At 40.5% G+C, this 24,998-nt stretch overlaps 1 protein-coding gene across 9 annotated transcripts in view; it reads left to right on the forward strand.

The window, feature by feature from the left end:
* The window catches only part of fat3a (FAT atypical cadherin 3a), a 353,888-nt gene that overhangs the window by 203,835 nt on the left and 125,055 nt on the right, over positions 1-24,998 (forward strand). For 6 of the 9 annotated variants that reach the window (XM_084350977.1, XM_084350971.1, XM_084350970.1 and 3 more), the window contains 3 exons: positions 632-842; positions 5,677-5,745; positions 15,162-15,301. In XM_084350977.1, the coding sequence (XP_084207103.1) occupies positions 632-842; positions 5,677-5,745; positions 15,162-15,301 (420 nt within the window). The remainder of the gene's footprint in view (positions 1-631; positions 843-5,676; positions 5,746-15,161; positions 15,302-24,998) is intronic. The other 3 variants (XM_084350974.1, XM_084350975.1, XM_084350978.1) reach the window with 1 other exon arrangement.

Raw genomic sequence — 24,998 nt, forward strand, 5'->3', positions numbered from 1 at the left:
TTCGGAGCAGGGTGCCTGTGTCTCTGTTTGTGCCGGCATGTGTATGAGGTGACGGACAGACAGTGATAGCCCGCCACGCCCCCTGCACAGGACAGGCTCCGACACGGATCTCTCTTCAGGATTGGGAATAATGAAAATCAATCATAGACCAATACCGTTAGCAATACTGTAATGACTGACTTATAACCATTTCCAGTGTTATCCATACTGTAGCTGCCACACTAGATAATGTAGGGAATAAAAATGGTAAAAAAAAATTGGACATAATCCAAGGTTTTACTTAATTCCTCCATATCGATATAGTGGTTTGGGTTTAGAGTTGCCAGATGTCACTTCACATTGCATCGAAACAAGATTTTCAAAACTCAAACATATTCAAATCAAATCAAATCAAATCAAATTTTATTTGTATAGCCCAAATTCACAAATCACAGTTTGCCTCAGAGGGCTTTACAATCTGTACAGAGACGACTCCCTCTGTCCTTCGACTCTCGATTCGAGTGAGGAAAAACTTGCCCCCCCCAAAAAAGACCCTTTTAACAGGGGAAAAAAAAAATCTTTTTTCTTTCTTTCTTCTTTTCTTTCTTTTTTCCCTAGCTTACAATCTTACATACTGTGCTTCTCTCTTTAGATCAAAGCGATGGACAATGGTCGTCCTCAAAAGTCCTCCACAGCTCGCCTACACATAGAGTGGATCCGTCGACCCCCTCCCTCAACTCTCCCACTGCTCTTCGATGAGCCACTCTACAATTTCACTGTCTTGGAGAATGACAAGGTGGCTGAAATCGTGGGTGTGGTGTCACTGCAGCAGAGCTCCACCTCCTTGTGGTTTGATATCACAGGTAAAATCCGCCTATAGGTGAGGATGATCCTGTGCTAGCCAGAAGAAGGCTTTTTTATAGTGTGAGGTAGGGTGTGCCCAGACTCATTGCATGGTGTGTGTTTGGCTGACAGTGTTGGTGTGCACTGGTGTAATATGAGATGCAGCTTAGGTACCTTGGCCTCGCTGCATGATCTGTTGTGCTCTGCCCATCTCAGTCACAATGGCAACAGCTTCTCCAGCTGCCAGGTCTATATGCCCTCTAAAGCAATAATAATAGTTGTCAGTTGTAAGAGGATTGATGTAGATTAAGTCAAGATAAAACTCAAACAAACGTAATCTTCATGTTTACTATCTTGAGGGACTTTCCTATCCTTTCCTGCCTTTTTAAAAAGTGCCTGTTTGTAACAGGCTGATTGCCTTTCCAGTATTGCTGCTTGCAGCTTTCTCGAGAACCGCTCATCCCAGCTACTCCACACTCGACACTGACTGCTTAGGTTTATTAAGACTTTACCATTAAAGCACAAATGAGCTGACACCTCGTTATTTCTAACTAGTGCCATTAAAAGATAGGTTTAACACCTTCACTTTATCCACATGGCTCTGGGCAGAACATATTCTAGGGCTGCAGCCAACAGTTGGTGCTGGCCTACCTCTTCTTGGTTGAAGCAGTTTATCCAGCTAGCCAAACAATCAGACATGCTCAGAAAGACTCTTACTCCAGAATTCCACTGGTTGCATCTGCGTTGCGGAAAAGCTTCGCTGTGGTTCTGCTACGTGCTCCCTCATCCGTCAACACCCACCAGTTGCGTTTTGAGTGCAGCAGGGACAGCTGGAGTGGTGAGACCGAGGAGTTCCAGCAGTATGTACAGAATCACGCGTAATCACAATTATACATGAATGTGTTCTAAAACACAGCAACAAACAGACAAAAGGCTAGGGTTCCCAACTGAAGTATTAGAAGAAAAATTGCTAGCCTAATAATGTACAACTTGAACAATGTTTATATTCCACAATCACAATAGATGACTAAGGACTTATGAAATATCAGAAAACTTATGAATATGGCCTTCGATATCTTCAGTGTACAGAATAATGTCCTTCCACAGTGCACAGAGGATGAGAGAAACCTGCAGCACCGGCCATGTGCTCCTCTACTAAAATGGAAGTGAAACTTATATGGCCTGGTCATAAAAGGACAGCACAAGAAACAGAAGAGGATTTGAGGATTGTAGATAATTACAGCGGTAACAGTATAGGATGGTTATCTTGCCTTTATGTGGTTAATACAGGTACTCCAACTATTCACTCTAGTACTCTGGTAACAATGGTGCAGGAAAACCACTCATTAACAAATATGCACCTTTAAAGTGGACTGTCTAGCTCACTGTCTAAATAGATTAGATTGACCAACTAAACAATAGTGACCAAAATGGACTTAATAGACAATTCCTAAATACTATAGACAATACTACAAACAATAGACAATACTTTAAGAAATAGTATAGACAATAGGCAACAGTAGCGGCTTGTTTCTAAACAAAGAAAACAAAAATACAGTCCAAACAAATACATTTGTTAATCCACAAAATTATTCAATTATCTTAGGAACTTCAGCAAATTGCATAACTTAAGTGGAAATGTACTGTGCATTTAGTCCAAAAGAAACTTCATCAGAAAATGATAAACTCACTTTCGCTCCAGTGTGTAGCCTGGGCACAAAGACACACACCTGGAACCCAACACGGCATATCTCCCCTCTAAATTTGACAAAGTATACAAAATACACACATTTCATTGAAACAGTTAGCATACAGCACTGTACACTTGGATTTTCACCCACAAGTGCAGGGACGTGTACATGATTATAGAGGGGCAGGTGCTCAAAGTCAGTATGCCAAATTTGTTTTCAGGCCTTAATAACACAATATGTAGATTAATGTAAAATTAATAAACATAGTACTTATAGAAAGCTAACTACTTAGCTGTGTATCCTGTCTAGCTGTGAGTGATATGCAATTGCCATTTCTTTTGTCTCAACAAATTACTGTCAACATGAGTTTATTCACATTATCATAATACTGAGGTTTGGAAGACATGCAATTCAGCTGCAATTCTAAAAAGCAATAAAACACTGGTTTATTATTAGGCTATTTATTGTTGAAGATAAAGACTTAACATTGAACAGTGAAACATTGAAAAAAATACAAAAATAAATAATGGAAGAAACGTGAATGCATGCAACTACAACTACTACTAGTACTAGTACTACTACTACTGAAGCAACCCTACAGTAAACCAGCATATAAAATGGTACAGTATCATTACTGCTTGGTCACACACACACACACACACACACACACACACACACACACACACAAACACACACACACACACATCTAACGTAGCCTGAGACCTATATTAGCTAGACAATAAGCTAGACCAATTTCCCAACTTCCCGAAACCGAGTCATGACTTCTGAACTGCTAGGCTAAGACTAATGGTCTTGATGATATTTTTTCCAAGGTTGCACATTAACACAGCTTGCATAACAAAAAGAAAAGCATGGGAGGGCAAGTGCAAACTAGAATTACAGGCTACACATCTAAAAATGTGACAAAACCGAGAAATTACTACTGTGACTGCTACTGTGAATGTTAGCAGGAACAGCAATGTTTACAACAGCAAAGTCGGAAGAAGTTTAAGATTCGTGGCAAGATAAACAGCCTACACAGACAGCTGTCATATTAGATTATTCTTAACCCTTATTAACAAGCAGATAGCAAATGGGCGCTTTTCTGAAATATGACTTGTATTTAAGCATGTTGAAGTTATGTTAATGGGTTTATAACTCACAACGGTTCAAGTCGCTCCACTGTCACGTCTCATCTATGTGCGTGGTGGAGTTCTCTATGAGGCAGCGGCTTCTCTCTCTCTCGCGCGCGGAGCTGCAGTGGACAGAGAAGCAGCTTTAGGCTCAACACACACACAACAGCGTATTACAAGGAAATACGTACAGTAGATAACCTTGGCGTTTTTATACCGCTGTTTTTTTTACATCCCTATGCACAACAGGAATTTATTTATTCAATAAAAAAGCACACAAAAAGGGCACTTTTTAATACAAGGCAAAAAGGGCAGGGGCTCAAGCACCCCTTGGGCCCTATGTGTGCACGTGCCTGCACAAGTGTAATAAATGCAAACAGCCCCTGAATGGCCTGCTGTTTGCTTGTTTTTCAAAGTTTATTAAACTTGTGTTTAAATAACTTCACACTTGGCATGGCAACCCCTTTGGTCCTCAGCAATACAATCGACAAGTGTGAAGTTGTTTGGATGAACTTGATCAACACCTGATTGGCTGCAGAATGTTGCAGCTATGCATCTCATGGCACTATATCAGAGGGGTAAAGATCTGCCAGTAAACTAATGCAGCACCAGCATTTTTGCAGGTACTTGCAGCCACCATAGTGGAGATGTCAAGATCTACTAAATGTTTTCTTTAAATGATATCGTCAATACTTCCCATCCACTGCATTTCCTTTGGTTCCCAGAAATACACCCACACCTATGAAGTCTATTGGATGAACGGTTCTCGAGGTATTATAGTGAAATGCATACATACAAACAGATAAATTATTCATGACTTACTTTGTTCTTTTCATAAATCTTTGCTTGGAGGAGGTACTGTACACTCTCAATAAAGAACATTCTTAAAGATTTTAAAGCCAGTTTTACATTCCCCTATAAGTGGGAAATACCCAGCATGGCACACTTAAATCCCTTTGATCTGTCAAACGTCACTTTTAGCCACTTGGAAGGCTTAACCAGATAATGTCAAGCCTGGTGCACTAAACAACATTTTTGTGCATTATGTGTAGTAGAAGTGACTCAATAATTCTAATTATCAGTACTATATATCAGTATTATCAACTATATAGATTGACAGTTCCCCAGCTGCGTTGCATGCACTATGGACTCCAGTCAGCCCAAACTAGATGGACAACAGCAACTAGAATGGACGACGGTTTCATCAATGCACCATCCATCTTTCTTTTTGTTGTAACTGGCCAGTGACAGTCCATGTGTACCCAGCTGGAGATACCTTCTGGTTTGTGCTTCTGGCTCTCCATAGCTCTTCCACTCCTCTCTCTTTCTTGCATTTTTTTCTTTCTCTGTCTGTAGACATTCCTTCTCACTTGTTCATTTATAATTTGTTGGTGTGTATAGATCCATTCTCTGGAAGCTCAGCTATTACAGTCATAAGTATAAAACAAATAAAACAATCACAAGTGATTGTTTAAATGTGTTCATATAGCACAAAGTATAGAAATAATGCAAGTCATTTTTCAGAAGTACAATTTTTTTTACTATGAAGAAGAAATTCATATGCATACTTGTAAAAGGTATCAAAACCTTGGTATAACAGCTTGCTAGATATCATTTGTCAGAGTACAGTCTTTTCTGGTGCATGTATTGAGAAAATAATAGTATAAAATGATATCAATAGAAAAAGAGTTACATTTATATTGAAGTTATTACTTTGTTAAGGTTAGAGAAAGCAGTTGCGATCGGAATATGTATCAGTGTAGTAACAAGACATGATTCAATGTAGCAGTGCTAAACCAAAATGACAAAAAAATAGCTTTTTAGTAGACTACATCTCATGGCTCAGGATTAGTCAAATATTTTGTCATAGGTTCTATAGCAGTCACTCACTTGTCTCATCAGTCTGTATCCTCTTCTCCTCTGTTCATCGCATTATTCTCCTGTCCTCCTGTCTACCTCCTTCGGTCTCTTATGTCTGTTCTGTCTCACAATCTTTCTCCTTTCTCTCCTCAATGCTTCATGCCTGGAAGGTCCCAGGTCTTTCCGTGAGATGTTCTATATTCTGCAGAGCGCTTGTGGCAGGAACTGTTCCTCAGAAGGTATCTAGTTTCCAACTTCCACTACTCCTCTTTGCTGTCTACTTCATTTCCTTTCTGTCCCCTTTGTTGACACTCATCGTTCACCCCTGTGCTTCTCATCTGTGCTGCTGGCCTTACAGTCAATTGTTGGTTGGAGTTGGGTCAAGGGGAAAAAACTGCATAGCAGCTCAGTCTGAGTGTACATTTGTCAATTTGTATGTGTGTGTGTTTCACATTAGTACTACATTGCAGCATAGGTTAATTGAGGGGATGGGGCTTTCGTAAAAAGTTGTCAAATCTTTTTATCTGCTCCCATGGCAACAACCCTGGGGTTACCTTGGTGACACTCCTGTTGCAATTAACATATGTATTCATATAACACTTTTTACACACGCAAACAAATCTCTCACTATTTTCCTACCCATGAGCTAGTCTTGCCATACTTTGGCTAATGCCTATCAGCATAGGCGAAGCCCTCAACTAAACTCTACTGGACTTTTGAAATAACTCTCTGTGTGTGCATAGCTGGCCAAACAATACAAAACCTCTGTCTGCCAGGGTCAATAGGTAGAGGACCTGCAGCCAATAGAACCAGGGTTATCAACCAGGACAATATTGTAACCTTTGTTCTCTAAAGGTGCGTTCACACCGGACCTTTTATTTTTGTCGCTGGCGACAAGTTTACATATTAGGTCAATGCAAACGAGCGACTGAGCGGTTAATTGCTCAGGCGAAATGTCGCTGGGGCTCTGAGCGACAGAGTCCGAGCGACGGAGTGAAAAAACGCTCAATCGATCTGTCGCTCGAGATGAGAAACCCCAAGTCTCTGGCCGTCAGTCGTTTGTCGCTCAGCGCTGACTGGCTGCCGTAATCTATGTGTAACTATGACAACTACTGAAACCATGGAAACGTAATACAACTCCACCGGTCCGGAAGAGCAAAGCCGGCTTTACGTTCACACACACACACACACACACACACACACACACACACACACACACACACACACACACACACACACACCGGAGACAAATGGCCAGGCGCTCCTCAGCTGGGATGGAGCGCCTGTAGTTGGTGTCCAACCGGGCAATCCTGCCTCCAATTCTCGCCAACAACTCGTCAAACTGGGCCGTTGTCAGCCGTGTATACCGTTGAAAACGGGAAGAAATGAGCGCCTCCGAGCGACGTGAAATTCACTGGAATCGCTTGAATGACGTTATCAGAGCGATCTGTTGAATTGTGCCAACGAGCGACTGCAGCTGAGCAACAGAGCGATTTTTTTGGAGCAACACGAGCGACAGCGACAAAAATAAAAGGTCCGGTGTGAACGCACCTTAACACAGGCCCTGGAATCTTCTGGTAGAGTGGGTGGAACTCAATGAATAGGCTTGTTCAGGATCAGCCAGGCATGCGCAGAATTGATCAGCAGCGATCATTGCACTATATATGCCGGTTAGATCTGTGTCCAACTTGATCACGGCTTACTCTAATGTCATGCACACGTGGGCAACGGTAATCTCACTGGAGATGGAGAGATATTGATCTTATGTGTCTGATTTTGAAGGTTAAGGCTATACAGAAGACATACTGTGTGGCCAATGTGGAGACTAAATAGCCTACATTCATATAATAAACAGCATATTATGAACAGCACACAATAAATAAGTATTGTCTATATTATCATTAGACTAATTTATTTTTGGCCTTTATTAGCGCTCTGTAATACAGCAGTGCTGTGAGCTAAGGAGGAAGAGTCAGGGGAGGTGTGCCAAGGCAGAACGCTATCCCAGAAGGAGACATTACAGACTCCTTCTCCTGTCGATCATTATGTAGAATGTGAGATCTCTCCCCAATAAGAGTATATAGACACCTGAGACATCAGGTCATTTAACAAAAGTTATCAGTTAAATGTAGTGGAGTAAAATGTGCAATATTTGCCTCTACAATGTAGCGTATAATTATAAAGTAGCAGAAAACTGAAATACTTACCAAGTTATATATATATATATATATATATGTATATATATATATATATATATATATATATATATATATATATATATATATACGTATATATACGTATATATATATTAGGGCCGGGACTTCAACGCGTTAATTAAGATTAATTAATTACACAAAAATTAACGCGTTAAAAAAATTAATGCATTTTAATCGCACTTATTTTTGCACCGCAGAACGTTTCTAACTGGATGAGTTTCAGGCGTACCGATTATACTGGAGCACAATTATTTAACGAGTTAAAAAGCCGCCGACACTGATCACTGCCCATGGATCTATAAAGTTTTAATGTAGCCTGAACGCAGCTCAAACCGAACCGGTGCCTCAGCACTGCGACCAAGCTTTGATAAACACACCGGATCTGCGCCAGTTTACAGGATCCTCCTGTAGTTTAGCCGGTTGCTACTGTTTAAAAAGCGCTCGTAGCAGTGGAGCTGAGAACAGCGGAGTTTCCTCTGCTGCAGCTGAACAGCTGACATGTGGTCAAGACGTAGGTAGCCTACAGACCTGTCACTGTCTCACGGTGCACATCACACAGGGAAAACATAGAGCTGCTTGTGTTTTATTAATGTTAACATCAGGCTGAGTTCAACAAATGAGTTTATGCTACTGTGATTTAAGTGGTTAAATCAGTTAAAACAGTAATCATCATAGTGTAGTGGCAGGAAAGACCATTTACCAAATAACGTGTTACTTAAACATTTTTCATTGTGCTGTGCTCTAAAAATAAACTAACAAACTAGTGTAGAGTCCTGTATAAGGAATGTTGAGCTTAAATTATCTCCTTAAATTTAGGTTCTCAGGAAAATTGCATCTTATCAGGTAATCGTTAATCGATCGATAAGGTCCATCAACTAACGATTAATGAATTAATCGATAATTTGCATCCCTGGTCTGTTGGTCTTGGCCTCGAAAAAAAATAAACAATGTTTTATTGCTTAAGCTTATGTATTCAGTCATTATTCAATGGTATACTAAAACCCATATGAAAAAAATTGCTTCTCACTGTTCTCAGGTCAAATATTTATATGCGATTAAAAATGCGATTAATTTCGATTAATTAATTACAAAGCCTCTAATTAATTAGATTAATTTTTTTAATCGAGTCCCGGCCCTAATATATATATATATATATAAAATGCAGGGCCGTTGTGGCTCAGGGGTAGTGCCAGCGTCTTGCTATCGGAAGGTTGCTAGTTTGATTCCCCTGGTCTGCATGTCGAAGTGTCTTTGGGCTAGATACTGAACCCCAAAACTGCTCCTGGTGTGCTGGTCGGCACCTTGCATGGCAACCACCGCCATCAATGAATGAATGAATGTATGTATGTATGTATGAATTACTATAAGTCGCTTTGGACAAAAGCGTCTGCTAAATGCCCTAAATGTATATATGTATATATACGTATGTATACATATACATATATATATTTACACATATACATATATATTTACACACACATATATATGTATATGTATATGTATATACATACAGTATATGTATATTTACTTATAAATGTATATATATGTGTATATATATGTATACATATACATATATATATTTACACATGTGTATATATACGTATACTGTATGTGTGTATATATGTGTTTATATGTATATATACACATATATATAACTTGGTAAGTATTTCAGTTTTCTGCTACTTTATAAATTGTATGCTACATTGTAGAGGAAAATATTGCACATTTTACACCACTACATTTGACTGATAAACATATATATATATATATATACACACACACACACACATATATATGTCATCGTACTTTATCTCTCTCTCGCTCTCTTTTTGCTAATCGTCATTGCAGATGGATGCACTAAAAAACCCAATTCTATTTAAAATGCCTTTTGCAATGCATTATTTTGATGTAGACTAGTCACAGAAAATGGAATGTGTTCAGTTTGGACCACTGTCAATTCATCAAAAATCCATCTACAGAGGAAAACTGGGAGAAATTACTAAGAAGCAGTTTGATGAAGAGCTGCAGGCAACAGGATGCTCACCTCCAACATCTCAGTGAGGTAACAACTCCTTCTCCCTTCTTAATTTACAGTGATTGTTAGGGCTGGGTATCAATCAAAAATTTTTATGAGACCGGTACCAATACCGATACCTTCACTTCAATACAGGTTCCTAAATGATACTTTTTTCGATACCAATTTTATAATACCATTGGGGGGGGGGGGGGTATATTTTTATTTCACCAGTGTTGCTACTGCAGCTGTACAGTCTTCATCAGACGAGTTGTCATCATGGTCACCAGCTGTCCATTCAAGCTCCTGCTCCATCTGCTGGGCCTGGGTCATTACACCTTTATTCTGTATTCAATAGATTATTGGAGTCATACAAACTGATCTACAGTGGAAGAGGAATAAAATATTGTCAATAACAATAAACACCTGTTGTGAGGTCCTACTTATCAGCTCCTCTTCTTGTCTGGGCCACACTTCATCGGCCACTTCCGTCTTGTATCTTGGGTCTCAGGCTATCCCCTCCTCCAAGAACTGCCTGATGCTCTCATCCTGCAAGACAAAATAGTATTTATACATATATATACATAGTATAGTAGTCATGTCTCTGAGTATACCTGATGAAAACAACTGAGAAATCTACAGGATTATGCTACATACTTGGTATCGTTTTGAGAGGTCACTCCAGATCTTGTCCTTGATGGTCTGTGTAAAGGAGGAGTACTCATCAGTAGCTGTGAAATGGTGCTGGAGTTACCCCAAGATGGGCAGAACCTGGCCCAAAGTTGGACTCCTTTCAGCAGAGATGCAGATGGTTGAAGTATAGAGTATCTTCATAAGTCAAAAAACTGTTCTGCTTTTCTATAATCATCATCAGAAAGTCTCTCCAGTCTGAATAAAATATACACATTGTTTTATTAGCTAGACCACGGTCAAGCACATTAGTTCACATTGATAAAGGAATAAGGTTATATCAATGTCCATCCTGATCTACAATACCTGTCCTTCTCCATTGATTTTTTTAACCAAGGGTCCATGGAGGCCGCCTGGATGGCAGGAAACTGCTCCAGAAATCGCTCCACCATCAGGAACAGGCTGTTCCACCTGTTCTTCACATCCAGAATGACAGCATGTTCAGGAAGACCTAGAGAGAGACAGTGTGTGTGTGGTTGTCAAACTGGTTGTTTATTTGTAGTAATAATTCAATAATTGATTTAGCCATGGAATTTTGCACTAAGTTTAGTCTATTTTGATTTCCACTTACCGAGAAGATGCTGCTTCTCTTTAAAGTGTAACTAAACCCCTAGGTTTTGGCTGAGGTGCATCTGGGCTGGAAATTCAAAAAATGCCTTGATTGTGGGCGGGGCTCCAGGAGCAGTTAAGACACGTCCAGTCACTCTGTGCAGCCTCCAACAGAACACAGAGGGGCGGGGCGAACAGTGGTGGCTCGTGATGATGTAAGCTGCCTCCAAAACGTCATTGGCCTCCATCTCAGCCAATAGCAAAATTTTTACAACAAAATACACCAAATTGAAATACTTTGACTAAAATGTCAAGAGTTGGACCAGAATACATCAACAACACTACTTCATACCCAAATACATTTGTTTTCAGCAGAAAAAAGTGGTTTGGGGGTTTAGTTACACTTTAAGGACAGGTTTAGCCAAGCTGCACTGCTTTAACCACACCACCATAGCTCTGATTCTTCCTGCCCACTTTGAGATGGCAGGTATAGTGTACAACTTTTGAGCAGCAATGTTTAGAGTATGAGCAAAGCAGCCAATTTTTCTAATGCTGATCTTTTTCACTGCTACATCCATATTAGCTGTATTGTCTACAGTGATCGCAACAACTTTTCCTTTATATTGAATTCATCAAGAATATCCCCAATCTCCTCAGCTACTACATGTCCTGTCTGTGATGTGTAGACTGCCCTGGTATGCAGGATTTTCTCCTTCATGGTACCCTTTCTCACAAAGTGGACTGAAACAGTCAAGTAGTGGTCTTGTGCCACACTGGTCCACCCATCGGTGGTCACAGCCACATCTCTGACGTCTTGCAATTCTCTCTTGACATTTCCCTTCTCTACTGCATACCATGCAGGTATGAGTGTATTTGACAGCATGTCTTTGCTGGGGGGCTGATATCTGGGGTTTAGGGCTCTTATCATCTCCCTAATTGACATTAGAACACAAAACATTAACAATAACATGGTTGTGTTATTACTGCTCAAAAACCATTATATAGGCTGAGAGATAAAGGCTTAACTGGTCAACAATATCCTTTACAGCTTACTTACCTCCACCATGGAGCCTCCACTGTACAAAAAGGCAGCAAACCTTTAACAACACAGTTTGTGACTGCCCTGTGGCACTCATCTTGCTTTTCTTTTGTCATTTTTCCTTTTTCTGGCCTTGTCCTGCTCACATCAGGGTCAGAGGCTACTGTGAGGAGAAGATAAACATAACAGTGAACGTTAGGTGAGCTGTTTAACCAGCCGACCGAATTGATGAGCACATCTTTACAAGCTAAGCTTTATCTGTTACTGTCAATCTCTAGTTAGCTTTTGATTTAGCTAGCTACATAGCCATAAAATAAAGCTACACACTAATATCTTAAGTTACCATTACATACCGGAGTCTGGTGGTAGAGATTTTGAATCAGGCCGCTCGGGCTCTGTAACGTCCACGGGCGGACTTAAATGCTGACAGGAGGATGGCTGCAGTCCGCTCTTCTTGCAGTCAAACACGGAGCAACTTTCTGCTCTTAAATTGATTCCGTGCACGGTCAGGTGCTTTATCAAATTAGTCGTGTTGCTGGCCTTAGCAACGATGACTTTTTTGCATATATTGCATCGTGCACTATTGCCATCAATCTTGCCAAAATGGAGCCATGCTTTTGACCTCGGTGACATTTTTTAACTGGTTTGACGACACACACAACTACAGTTTACAACACATACACGTGAACCCCGTCTGTGGGCGTAACCACAAAACATCTCTGGTAACCACGTATGTATTTTTCCTGCATGCTGCAATCACGTGTAACGTTACAGCCAATCACCGGCAGCATTATCAGATCTTGCTCACGTGATTAACCTCTGGGGACCGAAACTTTGCACCGAAAGACAAGGCATATTTTGATACTCAGAACTACCGAAGCATTTCGGTCGGTGCCATAAAAGAACCAAAGTTCAGTACCCAGCCCTAGTGATTATAGCTTGGGGCCACAGCTGGTATTGTCTTCTTGTAGGAGGGCCACTTCAGTGTTCACAAGAAAGCGCAATATATGTGAATTTTATCTGAATATTATTAACATAATAATACAAAAATGCAAACTGAAATTTGCACATGTTTTTATTTTATTTGTTTTTAACAGTTCAAATCTTTTTTCCTTACTCATAAATCACTGACTGAAACCTTGCACTGAAATCACAAATGATAAACATTTGTAATTTTCTTAATTTCTTGGTTCACCTGGTAGCATTTCTGCTCAGATTTAGTTTTTAACAGTGCAATTTTTTTGTATCTATTTGAACCTTGCTTTTTCATATTAATAACTTAGTTGAACCTTGCACTAGACTTGCCGTGGTTGTCTGCGTTCCCGGTGTTACCTGGTGGTTGGGCCTAAACTGATTACATTACTTGCCCACTACCCCCACAGTCATTTTTCATTTTAAAGAATCAATAGTATGACAATGGACGCAACGTTTACAAACTGGGGGAGGCATCTGCTCTGTGCAGCAGTAGGGACAGCAGCAGAGTTGCAGCACAAAGTAACAGGAGTCACATGTATCTTTTAGCGTGTAGTTTGGAGTGCTGACTGATGATGGTGTTGTTGTCTAAGTGAAAAACAAACATGCCTGTTTCGCAAAATGTCCAATTTAAACTCAGTCATAATAGTAAACCTGATAAAGTTAATCAGGGAAAAGGAGTCGTTACCTCACTGAGAAGTTGAGGGGTGAGAATCCTGTTGCCTGCAGCTCTTCATCAAACTGCTCCTTCTTGGTCAATACACCCACAGACTGAATAAAACTACTCCCAGACATATTTAAAACTGATCCGATGTCTACAAATGCAAGGGGCAATTTGAGACCCCTGCTATATAAGCATGCAAACAATTTTATTGTGTCATATATTTTTATAAATTAGATTTGCAAAAGTTTTGAAAATGACAAAATGCATTTAACATGTTTATTGTGGTGTGTTCACACATACGATACCGAAGGCAGACATTTTCTTGTTTCTCAACAGCCTGAAGCTTGCTGGACTACACATACTCAACTCTGAATGCATTGTCATGTTATCACTATAACGATGCATTTCTCAACTGGTGTGTTTTCCACACACTGCTTTACTTTTTAAAATCATGGTAGCTCTTTTAAGTTCTATCAAAGAGAATTAGGAAGCTGTTGATGACAACAGTGAGTTTTCCCTATATTTAGTTTTTTTTTTTTTTTTAATTAGGTGAGTGTTGGGAGTTATATGCAGTCCAGTCCTGCATTGTGGGTTGTCTCTGGATAGAAGATCCCACATTGGTTTTCTCTTCAAAATATCACCAGTGTGCTATAATAATCCTTTGGCCGTAAGATACAAGGTTCACCTTTTAACCATTCCGCAACAAAGGGTTATACAACAGAATGTCATAAAAAAAACTGTTCTGCTCTGTCGTCTGGTGGTACTGCAGCAGGTCCATTTTATTTTCCTGTGACAGGACATTAGCCAGAAGTAGGCAGGGTTGTGGAACAAACTTAGGTCCAAACTGGGTTTGCTTAGCTCTTGTCCAGGCTCTCTTCCTTCTTGGATAACTGACCAAGATGGTCAGAAGATTATGTGAGCAGCGAACAATTCAAGGTCCGCTGCACTTAATCCAATCCCTGTGCTTTCTTTTGTATTTCAGTATAGGGTATACAGTATAAGTAATACTCACTTCAGTAATAAAGGAAAAATAGAACAAAGGTAATGCAAACATGTAGTGTTATTTCTAAGAGCTACTGTTCCCGCTCTCTATATCTCTTTCTCGAACATTCACACTCACACACATGCACACACACACGTTGTCACTGCTTGCATGGCAAGTGCTCATGCTTTGTTGTGCTGCTGTGATCTTGGGCAGGAGTGTGTGGAGTTAATATGTCTGTGTGTGTGTCTCCAGTCATGTGCTGTAGTTAGTCAGTTCCCTAACTGACAGTATGCAAATGTATGCATTACAGCAAATTTGTGATTGTGTATAGGACATTTCTGCACATGGTTGAATGTTTGAATTGTGCTGTGCTGTGGTGTGTGTGTGTGTGTGTGTTTGTGTGTGTGTGTGTGTGTGTGTGTGTGTGTGTGTGTGTGTGTGTGTGTGTGTGTGTCATAACGGTCTGTTATGTTGACACTGTGTGCACCCCCTTCTCCTGTCTGACCTCCCTCCTCTCGCGGAGCAGGTGGGAACACGGACAGTGTGTTCGATATAGAGAAAGCTGTGGGTACCATCATTATTGCCAAGCCTCTGGATGCTGAACAGCGTTCCTTCTACAACCTGACGGTGCAGGCCACAGATGGGACCAACACTGCATACACACAGGTACCACATAACTTTTATTTCACCAACTGTTTACTATTCCGTGGTAAACAGTTATAGGCTTATAGGCTACCTTACTAACTGTTTACGAACTTCAAATGCTTATGCACCAGATAACAGTGCATGTGTCCACATAACTGCACCAGCTCCAATAAGTTAACCAACAGGTAAGGTTGCTAGGTTAGGCTACGTTAGTTTACTGTTGTTGAACCATGGTTTTGCTCTTTTGAAAGATTATAAGCTGTCAAAGGCTCTTCTGGCATTAATCTACAAGAGTCTGAACAAAATGAATAATAGTTATTTCTCTCACATGCAGAAATAAGCCTGCAGATGACTTATAACTGCCCCTTTTAACTGGATAACTGTAACGTTAGACATTTCTGCAGCAGTCTATCGTTATCACAGTCACCAAAGTGGTTAGCTAGCACCTTCTAATATGCTAATATTCACGGGAGAAAAATGACAGACTGCCATCGTCTCTTTGGTCTGGGAACTCACTGACCGTTTATTCTGCACATGCTCACAATAACATCCCAGTGCACGCAGGCACACATGTTCTAATATGACATCACTTTAGTAGGGATATAGGCTATTTCACATGGCTTTGCTACTCATACTATCAAATATGCTTAACAATAACACAATGGGTCCACATCAAAGAGTCTTACGTGGTCCAAGTTCAAATTTGATAAGAATATAACTGAAAATGAACACTTAATCCATGTTTTTTAAGGAAATAATCAGACGCCTGTCAAAATGTAACCTCAGAATACCCCTGCCTAAGAGTAATAGGAGCATTAAACTGATTTCAGTTAAATGACCTGATGCGTGTATGTTTGTTAGTTAGCTAGTTTTAGTTACTTTATTTACCTTATTCCCTAGGGCTGTCAAGCAATTAAAAACAAAGACTTAAAGACTTTTATGTCATCTACCAAGCTTGGCTTGTGGTGTTATAATTAAGGCTGATTTATGGTTGCACGTATGCTCTACACAGAGCTGACGCTGTAACCTATGCAAGTGGCCTACGTCGCAGTGAGCATTTATACATATACGCTCACAGCTGTGTCTCTGGGAGAGAGAGCGAACAGGCAGAATGTCTGCAGGGAGGGCCGCGGAACGACGCAAACCCGGCTTGAGCGTCTTGGCTTTTGCAAGTCTGCGTTTGCCAATGGGCTGCTCTTTGGGGTCAGTCTGCCCTTCAGACATTCAACCTGTCCACGCTTTCTTGCCCATAGGCTCTGGAGGAAGAGCAGCAGCCAGCTGGTCAGGAGAGACTGCAACAGCTAAAGAGTGCAGTGTATTTATTGGGAAAATTACAGGTCACAAACTCCGTTAATAGCACCGCCGCTAAGCACCGGAGAAGAAGCCGGAAAATGCGATGCTTCCAAGCAACCAATCACAGTCATTGCGGTGCGCGTCACTGTGACATGCAGTTACATTTCTGAGGAGGTTTAAGGCTTTAAAAAAACTGATATAAATTATATATAAAAATTGTCAAAGGAGTCGAGATCTGTACACACTGACCATATACCATTGGCAAATAAGGGCATTATACCTATTTCTAACAAGTGATTAAGAAATATATAAGAGCTCTGCTATTAGCTTATTGTATTAAGCCACACTACACCACACTTTAATACATCAAAATTAATATCAAAACACCCCTAAGCCTTACTTATGACTGAGCAGGGTCCAGTTAACTCACTTCTAGCATACTTGTAGGCATTTCACACAGACTTAGATGGACAAATATTAAAATGATGTGCAAAACAGCTGATAATAACAAACGAGTAACGTTAGCATAACGTTACAAAAGCTGTTTAGCTACAACAGCTAGCAACTTTACCTGCAAACAAAATAGCATTGTTAGCATTGGCTATGTTCTGAAGTTAACAGCTAACTACGTTCCTGGCAGGTCAACACATTTAAACAGTGTTTGGTTGGAGACGTTTTGTGGATAAGGTCAACAACAAAAAAGTTTGACTTCATGACGACTGCAGCAGCAGCGGCTCAGTCTCCGTCTCAAACACGGTGTGTTTACTTTAAAAATCCTGGTGATTATCTCTCTCAGTTGTGGGAAAGTGGCGGAAATATCACTGTATAACAGCTATGAATTAGCTAAATTATTTAGGCTATTTGTTCTTAGGTTGTATTAATTTCATTTCGCTCTCCTTAAACTGACAGCTTACTTTGAAGGCTCTTTCCGACACTTGACTTCCTTTTTCAATGTTGATTGTACAAGTTGGATAAAGGAACAAGCTGCATTACACGTCTTACGACAATGAAATAGGAAATACCCCCAAAAATGGGATGTTTCATTATGCAACGTAAACAATGCAGATTCATTATACTTCATGCACGGACCTGTTTTAGGTCACTTCCGTTGTGGGTCACTTCCGTTGTAGTTCACTTCCGTTGTGGCTTTTGTATTTGTGTTGTGGCTTCTGTATTTGTGTTGTGGCTTTTGTATTTGTGTTGTGGCTTTTCTATTTGTGTTGTGACTTTTGTATTTGTGTTGTGGCTTTTGTATTTGTGTTGTGGCTTTTGTATTTGGTCTGACACCTCTGGGCCACCGTAGATGTGTAATGATTGTTGTCATGATTACAATGAAGTTATAATAAAGTTATAAAAATTAGAAACAGTTATAGAATCGAATGAAGAGATTAGTCAGACAAAAGTAATATACAAGCTGAAGTGGGGTTAAAGGTCGAGATTTCACAATGAGTTTGCCAAAAAAAAAGAGGAATAACAGTTGACCAGTACGTCATCATGCTACTGGAAGCGGCTACATGGCCTTAAGAGGAAGTAAGCAAAGTCTCCCTCTTAAGCAATAGATGGCCAGCTTAGAGAGTATAAAAAACACAGCAACAGAGGAGATGATGTTCTTCCTCCACTCTCCTACCTTGGATTAACCCACATGACGGAGTATGTGAGCAGCCTATCATCGCAGAATGGACTTCAGGAGATTTGCAGTTGGATCCCAGGATAACAGAGCACAAGAAGGACTAACCATTTTCCAAGCAACTGTGGATTACAATTTGGAATTTGGAGTTCTTTTGTTCACTCTACTGGCATGAAGTTTGGACCACAAGGACTTGGACTTTCAGCAGGAAGGGAAAGGCATATTGACCATGACCCTCTCAATCTCTACTACATCTAAGTATTTTAACCAGCCTCAGCTCTTTTAGAATAATCTTTATTATATACTGAATTTGATCTTTATCAACAGGTATTCTTGATAATAATTGATAGCAATTAAGATACGTTTGAGCTGTATGCTTTGCTGGTTACTCTAGCTTACCAAATTGAAACAGTCCCTTAGGGTTTACAAAAAGCCCCTGAAATTCATCCTAGCACCACACCAAGTGCTCTAATCATTTGGAGGAGAGCTGTTGTTAACGGGTGTGGCCCTATCTGACTCAAGGGCTATTCAAGTCAGGTGCCAAGCCAGAGGTAGCAGGGTAGACGTTTGGATGCAGGCAGTGAGAAGCTAGGGGAGTTTTCTCCCTACCAGTTTAAGCAGTCCCTATTTAAATACATATTAAAGCAACACCTTGTAGGTTTAGGGACCTAACCCTTTGTAGCGGAGAGCTGGTCCAGGACCTCCTGAACAGGGGTAAACTTGGGATCTAACAATTGGCACCCAATGTAGGGCATGGTGGCAGGAGTCACCCAAAAGAACCCCAGCGGAGAGCCAGCCGGTGTTCGTGTGAGATGACCCGAGGAAGGCCTGCAGCAGAGAGGCCATCTGCCAAAGCACCAGTGATGGGAGATCCGCCAAAGCAAGGGTAATCCCCAGACGACCAGCAAGGATCCACCGAGTCACCAGACATGCAGAGAATCACAGGGAGCGAGCGGGACAACCGACGCCCATCGAAGGACGTAGAACCAAGTTCAGCCGACAGCGCAGAATAGCCCATCCAGTCACTGCATGAAAAGTGGGATTTTCGGCCCCGTAAACGGCCAGAAATCTCCCTAATTTTCGGCAGTTAACGACAATTTACAGGCCGTGAACGTGGCGTTCGTCTGTGCCGAAAATTGTCGGAAACGAACCATGACGTATGTGGAGCTCGCGGAGGTGCGAACAGCTCTAATTAGCATATGAATAGCAGCGAAACCACGCCTGGCCAGAGGATGTGGCCTGGCATGAATTTCCTCACTCAGGATTTTTAAAACTCATCTTAAAACCCATTTTTATTCTTTGGCTTTCAACCCAGCATGAGATTCTGCTCTGTTTTAGTGTTTTATCGTTTTAACTTGGTTACTGTTTTCTTGTTTTTATTGTTTTTATATTGTTTTATGTTTTTATGTTTTACGTTCTATTTCTCATTTATGTACAGCACTTTGTCCCAGCTGTTGCTGTTTAAAGTGCTTTATAAATAAAGTTGAGTTGAGTTGAGTTGAGGATTGGATGAAACCACTACTTTTAAACACGAAAAATCACTCGTGATTGGGTGGCAGATCTGTCACTATTGGTTACCCTGGGTCATTATAAATGTAAACTCCACCCCTATATATATATAGAATCTTAATTATCAGTCGGATTGTTTATTGAGACACCACGAAACCCCTCTGAATGGCCCGCTGATGCATCCACCGATAACCCTGCAGTTGACCAGTTCCAGCCATTTCCCCCTCCACAAAAGCAGCAACTTCCTCCAAGTCCGTCTGGTTCTTTCTCCGGAAAAGATGCATTTTCTTGCATATTCTTTTTAAAGTCCTAATACTTATGATGATATGATGCTGATGTGCCAAAAGATTAAGTATCTCCTTGTTTGTGAAACCTATCCTAAAGTACAACTCCACAAAATCCTCCACGGCCCTCATTTTACCAACTGTCTTCCTCTAAAACAACAGGTAAGAATATTATGACTTTTTTCTCAGAAAATTATGACTTTATTCTCATAAATTACGACTTTATTCTCGTAATATTATGACTTTATTCTCGTAATATTATGACTTTATTCTCGTAAATTACAACTTTATTCTCATAAATTACGACTTTATTCTCATAAATTATGACTTTATTCTCGAAGTTTGTGATTTTTTTCCCCCCTCAATGTGGCTCTAATACTCCGTCGTAATTCATGTCCTTGATGGTAATAATAGTGTAGTCTATAGCATATCATATGATTGAAATAATAAATTATAGGGGTGGGGTTTACACTTATAATGACCCAGGGTGACCAATAGTGACAGATCTGCCAACCAATCACAAGTGATTTTTCGTGTTTAAAAGTAGTGGTTTCATCCAATCCTGAGTGAGGAAATACAAGCCAGGCCACATCCTCTGGCCAGGTGTGGTTTCGCTGCTATTCATATGCTAATTAGAGCCGTTCGCACCTCCGCGAGCTCAACATACGTCATGGTTCGTTTCCGACAATTTTCGGCACAGACAAACGCCATGTTCACAGCCTGTAAATTGTCGTTAACTGCCGAAAATTAGGGCGATTTCCGGGTGTTTACTGGGCCGAAAATCCCACTTTTCATGCAGTGGTGTTTGTCCACTGCCCTGCTGTCATATGCAATTTGCTACTGTCAAGAGCACCACAATACATGTGAGTTTCACTAGAGAGCACACTTGCTGAGGTGTCTGGAAGTGTGGGGGCAGGGTTTCAGTTGCATTCCTAGCAGTTTTCTGTATTGTCTGCAAATGATCTGTGAAAGTGAAATTCCACAGCAATTCAAAGTGCAGCTTACTGCCTAAAATCCCACTTTTCATGCAGTGAGAGTAATTTTCTTTGTATTAGAAAGATGGTACCCAGGTATGGAGCTAAATCAGGGTCAAAAGTTTTGTACTTGAAAAAGTAAAATTTGAAAATGAAATTTCAAGTTTTGATCTTGAATTTTGAAAAATACATCAACGTATTCAAAATATATATAAATGTACAAAAAGTTTTTTCAGGTTAAAAATAATTATGATCAACTCTGGTAATTCTTTTGAATAAATCATTTATTTTCAATTTTGTTTTGATATTTGGGATCATATTTCTTTCAGTTGCATATTTTATCTTTTCAGATTCAGATCTTAGTTTTTTTACAGTTTCAGATCTTTTTTTCAGTTTCAGATCTTTCTTTTTCAGTTTCAGACTTTTGACCCTGATCTAGCGTGGGGGGTGTGGCATCAACTGAGAGGGGTGTGGAATCATGACAGACGGCTTAACCAAAAGGCCACAGACCTTCCCCTATCATGTTGCCTTCAGGGAACGTAGGATCTAAAACGATTCGGCTACGCCACATGATTGGCAGTGAAAAAACTGCTGTCAGTGACAAACTTCCATTTGCACACCATGCACGAATATCCTGCACGGCTAAAACTGTTTTAATTTCCAAGGCTGTTTAGATGTGAGATGTGGAAGCTGTTTTAGACAGCACTGAGGACCAGTTATAGTACAGGAGCGACAAAATCACGCCAGATTGTGCACAGACACACACACACTTTAAGTCCTCATAGATCAGACAATACTATGCCCCCATCCATACCTTATCGGGCCTAACGTGTATATAGGGTATGTATGACATCTTATCTTGTGAGGCCAGAGTGTTCTGGACCTTAGATTTTTCTCCCACACAGAGTCCGCATCCCCTTGCCTTTGCACAGTCTTGTGCTCTGTCAGCTGCAAAGAAAGAATCCTCTAGTCAAGTACAATAGCTTGGTCCAGGATGTTAAATGGAGCCAGGTCTCTGTAAAGATGTGGGCACAACAATCTCTAATTTAGCATTGCTGGGTGAGCTTGAGTCTTTTTACATCCATTTTAATTTCCTGCGACCGGACATTAGCCAGGCTGGGTTGTGGAATAATATCAGTCCAAGCTAGTTTAGCTTAACTATTATCCTGGCTCTCTTCTCTTTCTTCCTGTGTTGGTCACAATGCTTGCAGTGAGGTTTGGTCCAGTTGATCGGGCTTGGTCATCGGAAGATGTTGTGGGGAGTGATCATCTCAAGGTCTGCTGCACAAAATCCTATTCCCATGGTTCCTTTTCTAATCTTGATGACTGTATATCTTTCATAGGCAATACATGCTTCAGTAATAAAGGTGTAAAGATAGCAAATTGAAACAAAGACCCAGAACCCAGAACTGTCAATGTTTTTTATACATGACACAAATCACACCTCATCAGCTTTTTCTTTAAAAACATTATAATTATAATTTTGTAATTATTTATCCAAAATGCAGTCAAAACATTTTTTAAAAATCTGTCACATATAACATCTCCTGGATTTTCGCACTTAGATGAACAGTCAAATTTAATTTAAGTAAAATTCTGGTTTATTATAATCTGGATTTTATTGTACAACAACAATATTAGATATATTATCCGTAACTGTGATAATAACAATTAAATCAGGGGTTTTGTAGTTGAGGGATTACAGTAGAGCTAATGAAGCCTACACGTGTAGCAGCTGTAGCTCTGCTATAGATGACATGTACAGTGGCTACCACAGGGAGACCACAAGAACTGAGATCAATTAGCTTTCGGTGCTTGTGTTTTCTCCTACAAGTTTCTGCTGCTCCTAAATTGAACAATTAACCAAAAATAAAATTCAGTCATAATCTACTCAATTGATTGATTCAAAATTGATTCAAAATGTTTTTCACACCCTTTATTTAAAGGAACTTGGGGTAGGATTTGTGAAAAAATAAACATGCATTTTACGTTTTTTAATGCTAATGGATGATGAAGCGTTCAAAACCAAAAAGAATGAGCCCACCCACGTATCTCTCCATTGCCTTGACCAGGCTGTGTGCTGCATAATGTACTGCAATTCGGTGTCCCAATTTCCCGAGCAGTCCTGCGGACGTGATGTCAGATGACGCTGAATGCGCATCCTTGGATACGGGAAGAAGACAAGCGCGGTGGACCCAAACTAGTGTTTGGGTAGTAATGGATTCTGTTATGGCCAGCAAACGACCCACTACCATACAAAGTCCACTAAAAAGTCACACTACGAAGAAAACAAAGGTTTTATCAGCGACATGTTGTGAGTCGAAACGAAATTACGACCAAAGCCGGGCTGGCACCTGAATAAACATCAGATACACGTTTGGCTCATGGAGGCAGCTTCAACTTGAATTGGGACTGAAAACAGATGCTGACATGGCTCATTTCCTAGTAACCAGGTAAGAAAATATTACAGGTCATGTTTAGAGCTTGATTTGAAAATCATATGAGATCACCGAGGACTCGGAGTGACCTAACGTGCAAAGTAGCGTTAGCTGCAAACATGTAACTTAGTCCACCGCTGTGTAACACTGAATAGTTACAGACTGCGCATTTTCCACAGTCCTTGAGTCTGAAAGCGAATAGTTAGAAATATGTCCCTTTTATATATGGGACCGAAAGCCCAACCTGTTATCCGAAAGGTGACGTTAGCAGCTGGATGTTTGTTTGTGTCTGTGTAGTAACATTAGCCGCTTACACACAGCAATCCCATATCAGAGACGATATTTCTGTCCCCCAATATGCCGTCTTTGCTTTCGCCTGTGCCTTTCAGACCGTAATGGTAAATCGCCGCGCTTGTGTGTCGCTACACACAGCGAGCCGGCTTTCCCGGCTGCTTCATGAGTGTAGGGGATAAGGCATCAGCTGCACTGCTGTGAAGAGTTCATGCGCGCTCCCGCACCGGCTTGGCTGATGGCTGCAGTTACCCTCACAGCCGCAACGGCCGTCGTGTCACTATTGAGTCTTATTTCTTGATCCTGCCCCAAGTTCCTTTAAGTCCAAATCTTTCCTGTAGCTGCTAAGCTAAAAGTGCACACACCCCCTGAAGTGAAAGGGTGGTGTGCGGCTCTTCAGATCACTCTACTTTATTACTGTGGACTAGCTGTATGGAGTCATTTTATAGTTGTTGTTTTTTTTTTTAATTTATGTTTTAAATTTTTCATTTTAAAACAAGTCCTCATCTAGTTCAATTATTAAGACTTATAATGACAAAATTTTCATTTTTGGATCAAGCTATCCTTCAAGTTTCAGTTATTGTCTTCTTTTCAGTAACACACTTCTAACAAAGACCTGCAAGCTATCTATCACAAAGTGAATTAAAGAAAGTAAACATAGTGACAGCTTTTTGGTGATTTGGTGGGAACATAGTTGGTTTGGATGTGTGAAATCTGATGCTAAAATCAAAAATGCACGCCATGTATATCTACGCAAGTCCCTTGCATCAATTATAAATACAGTCTAAGACACTTTATGTTTGATTTTTCTTTCATTTGTCACCCTACTCTGCCTCTCTTCTTGCAGCAGCCTGCTAATCAGTCTGCCCAGACTGGTGCTTTTTCATTCTGGCATAACGATTTTTGTCACCAGCCACACTGCACCAGATCCTGACTTGTTTTCCCCCTGCTTTCCTCTACACTGTAGCAGCAGCTTGTCTCCTGCTGCCCCTGGCCTCCAGCCCTGGTCCCTTACCTGGCACAGGGCTCGAATCCTGCCACCCTTGCCCCAAAACTCTAAAGTGTGCAGCTAGCAACACTATTTTCCCAATTAGTGTGTGCAGTGTCAAGCTCAGTGATGCATCATTTATTTCTGGTGAATGGGGTTTGCATCACTTTCATTGTAAGGAATCTCAGTACCAAACCCAGCAATAGCTCAGTCTTGGATAATTTATGTACAGCCCTTTCATCCCTTGCTGATAAACTGTATTTTGTCCGCTAAAATTGTCAGAAGAGTTGAGATCTCTACACACCTCCTCCTTA

The sequence above is a fragment of the Pagrus pagrus genome (genome assembly GCF_965226575.1).
Source record: "Pagrus pagrus genome assembly, chromosome: 4".
Taxonomy (NCBI): domain Eukaryota; kingdom Metazoa; phylum Chordata; class Actinopteri; order Spariformes; family Sparidae; genus Pagrus; species Pagrus pagrus.